The sequence below is a fragment of the Sinocyclocheilus grahami genome, unplaced genomic scaffold (genome assembly GCF_001515645.1).
Source record: "Sinocyclocheilus grahami isolate Dianchi unplaced genomic scaffold, SAMN03320097.WGS_v1.1 scaffold443.1, whole genome shotgun sequence".
In the NCBI taxonomy this organism is placed as follows: Eukaryota; Metazoa; Chordata; class Actinopteri; order Cypriniformes; family Cyprinidae; genus Sinocyclocheilus; species Sinocyclocheilus grahami.
In genome coordinates this window covers 467794-475224 of record NW_015505622.1, presented here as the reverse complement: position 1 = coordinate 475224, position 7431 = coordinate 467794, and the positions used below count along the sequence as shown (strand labels likewise).

At 31.8% G+C, this 7431-nt stretch overlaps 1 protein-coding gene across 1 annotated transcript in view; it reads left to right on the top strand.

The window, feature by feature from the left end:
- The window catches only part of LOC107552236 (cyclic AMP-responsive element-binding protein 1-like), a 15798-nt gene extending 13904 nt beyond the window's left edge, over positions 1 to 1894 (top strand). The window contains exon 8 of the mRNA XM_016234086.1: positions 948 to 1894. Within this exon, the coding sequence (XP_016089572.1) occupies positions 948 to 1092 (145 nt within the window). The 3' untranslated portion in view covers positions 1093 to 1894. The remainder of the gene's footprint in view (positions 1 to 947) is intronic.
- The last annotated feature ends 5537 nt before the right edge of the window (positions 1895 to 7431 follow it).

The following is a 7431-nucleotide window of genomic DNA, read 5'->3' as shown; positions in this document are numbered from 1 at the left end:
TTAAATGATTTTAGCAAATGGCTGCAATATAACAAAGAGTGAAAAATGTAAGGGGGTCTGAATACTTTCCGTACCCACTGTATATACACACACACACACACACACCATAAATATTAGAATTGTGATTTTTGTTCTTCTATAAAATAAAATTATTAGTAATATTTTTTTGTTTTATAGTACAATAATATTTCTTTATTGATTTTTTTATAATGTACTTATTATTATTATTATTATTATTTATTAATATTATAATTATTATACATTATTATGTATAATAATAATAATGTATAAGGAAAAAACTTTTATAATAAAATATTACTTATTATTGAAACATTCAGTACAATAATATTATTGCATATTAATACTATTTCTTTATTGATTTGTTTAATTTAATCATTTAATAAACTTATTACTACTACTATTATTATTATTATTATTATTAATAATAATTATTATTATTAGCAAGATGAAATTGATTTGTTTAATCATTTAAATAAAAGATTATTATTATTATTATTATTACTACTACTACTACTACTACTAATAATAATAATAATAATTATTATTATTATTATTAGCAATATTATTCTATAATAATATTGAATGCGGGGAAAAACAAGTTTTCCTTCTTTTTTTGTTCTTAGCTGATCCCATGCCTGATTAAAATGCCCCATTTTTTTTTTGCAACATGTTTGCATATATATTAGCTTATATGTATTCCTTATATGTTATTACAAGATATTTTTCTTGCAATTTTACTTCAGCTATGACTATATAGCACCACTGCTCCGTGTTCTCCCTTAAAACCCTAACCTACAATCCTTTGATTTTTGTTGCAATTAAAAAAATAATAATTAAAATGTGGAGTAAATGTTGCATTTTTAGTTTGAGTGACTGTATGGTGTCCATTGTAATCGCCTGACTGTAATAATATGTTTCCACCACAGGGAGGCAGCACGGGAGTGCCGCCGGAAAAAGAAAGAGTATGTTAAATGTCTGGAAAACAGAGTGGCTGTGCTGGAGAATCAGAACAAAACGCTCATCGAGGAGCTCAAAGCTCTAAAGGACCTTTACTGTCACAAATCTGAATAATGGCCCTCACACATGCATCCTGAACGGATCTCTTCTGGTGCCTCAAGAGACTGAGACTCTGAACGGAACACAGGCACCTGCACAGCACCTCTGTCTCTTTTCATTTCTATTTCTTTTTTTAAATATTATCTTCTGTAAAAAAAAAAAAAAAAACTCGTTATCAGGAATACATTGTAAGTTTGTAAGTGTAAACTTTTTTATTTACTTTTTTCTCTTCAGAAGAAAGAAAAAAAATGAAATGCAGGGTACAGTTTCGTTATCAAACACGTTGCCCTACTTCAGGAGCGTCGCCAACCATAAAGAGCACCTTTCAGCTGCAACCGTGACGGAATGAATGTTTGTGTGGGTTTATCATGGAAACAGCCCAGGGTGCTGCTTCTGAGACCTGCTCCTGTCACTCTTTTGAAAGACTTTCCCACACTGCAGCAGTCGTTGATGGCGCTGCCTGCGAGCATGATTAAATGGATGGAGTTTCTCACTTTTGCAGCATGGGTCTTTAATGATTGAGATTAAATCAGCTGTGCCCTCTCCTGTTGTTTTACTGCTTCTGTTACTAATACATATACTCATATTTTTGTTCTTATGAAGACACACACATATATATATATATATATATATATATATATATATATATATCTCTCTCTCTGTCTCTGTTATGTCTTGGATTGGTATAGAATGCGCCATTGTCTACTTTTTCTTAAACAGTGTTGCTTTTGTTACAAAATTAAGTGCTATAAGGTAAAGACTCAGTCACATTTGTTAAAGGGTTAGTTCACCCAAAAATGAAAATTCTGTCATTAATTTCTCACCCTCATGTCGTTTCAAACCCGTAAGACCTTCGTTCATCTTCGGAACACAAATTAAGATATTTTTGATGGAATCTGAGAGCTGTCTGACCCTGCATAGACAGCAACACAACTGAAATGTTCCCAAGTCCAGAGATGTAGCAAGGAGATCTGTAAAATAATCCATGTGACATCAGGGGTTCAACCGTCATTTTACGAAGCTACGAGAATACTTTTTGTGCGCAAAAGTGAAAAAAAAAATAGATGAATAAAGTCGTTTTTTTTTTTTTCTTTCTTTTGCGCACAAAAAGTATTCTCGTAGCTTTGTTTAATTGCGGATTAAAAATATCTTACATTGTGTTCCGAAGATGAACGGTCTTGCGGGTTTGAAACGACATGAGGGTGAGTAATTAATGACAATTTTTGGGTGAACTATCCCTTTAACAAAAATAGGTGGATGCTTTCAAACATGGAATAATGACATTTGAAAAAGTGTAAAAAAAATTCAATGAAATATACTATGTCATTTTCAGTGAGCATTTGATAGCCCATAATCAGAAAATCGTTTTTAAGTGTGCTTATATTGTAATATACTGGAATTTCTTCATCTATGCCAGACTTTACAGGTCATTTTGGTGCCATCTACACTGATCAGAGACTAATTGTGTTGATTCCCTTATATTTCGGGCAAAGATTTTGATATACAAAACTGATCTCTGATCAGTGGAAAAGTTAGTTTGTTTTTGTTTTTTTCTTTTGTTCCACGTTTCAGTGATGAAAATGCTATTGTTATTCTCTTCTGTCTTTTGCCATAACATGTAGCTGCCCACAACTACAATGTAAATGTTATTTTTAAGCGTTTATTTTATTTTTATTTTTTATACATTTCAGATTTTTTTTTTGATTATGTATTGTGTTTTTAAGATGTGTTGCTTATGTGTAACCTAAATGAGTTAAAAAAAAGCATTCTGGTGCAGTCTTTCATCAACAATTATATATTTGGCAGCTGTTCATAATCAAATGTGTTGAGGTAGTTTTTATTTTGGATTTAGTGTTTGTGAAGATTTAATATCATTATTTAATCTTCTCTTCAGTCCAGGGTTGTTCAGTCCTGCTTCTTGGAGACCTGCGAAGTTCATTTCAAACCAATTCATATCTGTCTGTAATTCTTGGTTCGCTATAGCTGCAGAAAGCTCTGAACAACCTTGAAGCAGCATAATGGGTTGTGTTCAGTTCAACAGTTTGGGTAGTATGATTTTTTTTAATTAATTATTCTTTTTATTTTTTTAGATTAATAGAGTTAATACATTTATTCAGCCAGTATGCATTAACTCGGTCAAAAAGTAAAGACATTTAAAATATATAAGTAAATGTTGGTCGTTTGAAGTTTCTATACATTAAAGAGGAATAATAATTGATAATCAGAAATATTTCTTGGACACTGAATCCGCATATACAATAATTACTAAAGGATCATGTGACACTGAAAACTGGAGCAATGGCCCCGGTAATATTCAAATTATAGTACCATTAAAACATTATTGTGAATTGTATTATCCCTTAACGAAATTATAGTTTTTTTGATCAAATAAATCCAGCCTTGGTGAACTTGGTGAAGTTTCTTTCAAAAACTACAAAATCGACCCCAAACTTTTGAACAGTGTATTGTTTCCTGTATGCACATTTTCTATGCATATATTATCCAGATGCCCTACTATATTTGCAACAAAATAAAACAACAGAGTGAACTGCAACAAGATTGTATACCATAATGAAATGTGCTCAACTTCACCTTCACGTTTCCAGAATGATAAACAAACTGGAAGTAACTAACAACTTTTACACAAAATTGGATTAAAATGCTAAAACCCATGTTTATTTCCAAAAGAGAATTCAAGTTAAACTAAATATGTAGTGCTTTGCTATTTCACAAACTATTAAAATACATTGTACATTTTAAAGCAATCACTGAATGCAGTTTTAAGGCTGTTTATAGTGAGTATCTGAATGAATTGAAAAAGCAAGATACCTTACTGCTTTAGCCATTCAGTCACTTACAGTTTGTGTAAATTAAAAACAGACATGAAATCGTCTGTGGAGCCTAAACAGCAAAGTATTTTATTCGATAAGAGACGCAGAAATCTCAATTTTCTGCTTTAAGAACACCAGATTGCTTTGTGGTGTTGCTTGCAACAGAACAGCACAGAGCTCTCTGATTGCTTGTATTCTGTTACTCAGATCGTTTTACCTTCACGCTCAGTGATCAAGGTCTCCAGCAGTCTTTGATAGTGGCCACAGGCAAACTTATTCATAAAACACATTAGGGTACTAAATGGTGCTAAACGGACCCTCGGTGTAAACCTTATCTTCTCACCCCCTTGTTTGTGAATCTGGGGGTTTGATTGCCATAAAAGCAAAATGAGAGGCTTAAATTAAAATGTTCTTTGATCAGTGATTATAGACTCCATTAATTAGCACTGATTCATATTAGCAATACCTTAAATGATTAAAAAGGATCATGTGTGTCTAGGGTTAATTATAGAGCTTTTTCATGCAGTCTAGAATTTAATGATCTTATTTGCCTTGAAGTTACGGCTTCTTTGCTTGTCGTAACTTCAAGTCTAGGAGGAAATGTCTGGAAATGTTTTCTATTCTATTCTATTCTCACATTTCTGCTATGAACTGAAGTCTAGGAGAAAATCTCTGGAAACATTCTATTCTATTCTATTCTGTTCTGTTCTATTCACCCAATGTTCAATGTTGCTTATTTCTGTCTAGGGCATTAAAGATGGAGATAAGTATATAGATATATGAATATATTTAACTTCACTCTAAAAAATAATAATGTGTTGGCTGAAAAAAAGAAAATAGAAAGAAGAAAGAAATGTACAAAAATGATAAATAAATACAAATTAACGCAACTACTAGGAATCTACTTTTTAAAAAGAAAATCAATTAACAGAAATTTGAGTTTACATTACACACAAAATAAAGTTAATAATGATAAGAGTAAGCCACACCTGACTGTATGTTCTGTCTTGTACATTATGTTAACAAATAAGAGAATATACAGTATATGAAACATTACAATCAGATCCTATTTAAAAAAACGCAATATTCTTAAAAGGTTGCTTCGGAAAATTATGTCATCAATTGCTTAACCTCATGTTGTTTCAAACCCATAAGACTTTGAAACACAAAGGAAGATATTTTTGTCCCCTATACTGAAATTCTACCAAAAAGTTAATAAAGACATCATAAAAGCAATCCATGTTAAACGAGCATTTGACCTTCTGTTTAGAGTTTGATGTGCTCTACATGCGCATTGATCAATGTGTATAAGTGAAGATGAGCCTTATTGAAATCTGTTCATCATATAAAGTGAGCATGTCTCTTCTGAAGACTTGAATTAAACTACTTAATTATGAATTTCTTACCATGTCTGTATGAACTTCCTGAAATGTCAAAGTTTTGGTGGAATGAACTTTCAATGAAGGGACAGAAATATCTCTGGTTTCATTAAAATATCTTTATTTGACAAAAGTCTTATAGGTTGGGAATGACATTAAGGTGAGTAAATTATTACAAAATTGTCGTTTTTGGGTGAGCTAACATTTTAAGAGAAATATATAAGTAAGTATATTTTAGGAGTTTGGCACTTCAGTCATTTATTTTAGGAGGTTTGTCTTTGAATGCATGTTTCTAAAATTCTGTAAGACGCATATCAGATTATGAAAACTATGCTAAAAATGTATGGATTCAAAGGCAAAATACTGGCTCCCCACAACTACTGATGATCCCAGACAAAAGCAAATTCTGAAATCCGAAGCACAAAATAGGCAATTTATATACTAAACACACTAAAACAACAATCTGCCTTCATCTGTTTCAGCACCTGGTCATTTGTTAATCAGATCTCATTAAGCGTTATTGAAATGAATGGTGTGATTGCTTTTGCGCTCATACAGCTGTGTCCTGATGCTCTGATTTTGGGGTAGTAATGGCATGACCTCCCTCCTCATCTCTCTCACACATTTAACTTCATGACCCTGTCTGTTTGATTTCTGTTTTGGATTTTGATTGTTCTTCTTAGGCAGTGAGATACTCCAGACTGATTGTAATGTGACACTAATCGAAATAAATGAAGTGTGAACTCCACTGCCAGTATGGATGGACTGATTTTGCAGTGTCTGTTGTCCATTTTATCCTTGTGATCTGTATGTTTTTCTACTATGAACTGAAGTCTAGGAGAAAATCTCTGGAAACTTTTTCTATTCTATTCTATTCTATTCTATTCTCACATTTCTACTATGACCTGAAGTCTAGGAGAAAATCTCTGGAAACCTATTCTATTCTATTCTATTCTATTCATGTTCTCCATATAGAGGTGCCTAAAACTCCAAATTAACAACTACAACAAAAACTAATATTCAAAATCCAAAATAATAAAATAAAATTAAACACCATATAGAGAAAGATACAGAAAAAAAGCTGTTATGGTAGTAGAAAACATTTATTGTTACGTTTTAATCAAACGCATTCAATAAAATTAAAATACATATGTTGACGTCCAGTCTTCCGTTTGTCTGTTTTCTCTTTCAACTCCTTATAAAGAATTGTAAACATGTACCCACATGACATATTGCAGCATTTTTCTGATGAAGGAGCATGTAAGGGCATGACCTAATTACCATGTCTCTATGTTGCATTAACTAAGGAACATGTATTGCCAAATTGAAACGAGACCTTTCAGAATGGCTACATTTTCATCCATTTACAAAAATCAATTCATCATTCACTAAGAAGCTTAGCAGGTACGTCTACCCAAAGCCTTTTGTCGCTTTCACGATGTTTCAATTATTCATCTAAAGAAAGCTAACAAAAATGGCAATGAATGAGGAGAGTGCAATTGATTTGACGACTTGGTTCCTTTGGGCATCTCACTGTGGTACAATTACAATCTAATTACACAGAGGCAGGGCAGAGGGAACGGTTCACTCCAGTGGTATTACTCATCTACTATCTAACATATACTACCTGGAGCAAATTTGCTTGCTTGTTTATTTTCTGTTGTCAGGCGCCTCTCTTTTTGCTGCGCTGAAAAGATTTGTTTTTATTCTAAGGATAGAGAGGGTAAAGCAGAATGACAAATATATTTGTTGTAAATACAATTCTTTAAAGATACAAACGTGTCTCATAGGGCTGGAAATGTATTGGTGAGTTTCTCTTTCTTTTCTTAAAAGTTTGAAAATGCACAATTAATCAGTATTAAAAAAAAATGCAAAGAATAAAAGCATACTATCTTCTTTGCACAGATCTGTGTCAAACTGAAAGTTTATAATAAATGTTCTGTATAGAAACAAGCTTCTCAAATAAAATAAAGTTATTTGAAATTAAAATAATAATAAAATAAAATATAAAATAAAATGAATAGAAAGAAACCTTTTCAGTTATGGCCTCTTGGTTTTATTTTTTTATTTTTTTTCGTAAAACAAATTGAATGTAAGATATTAATCTCATCAATTAAAAGATAACACTTTGATGTATAACCTAT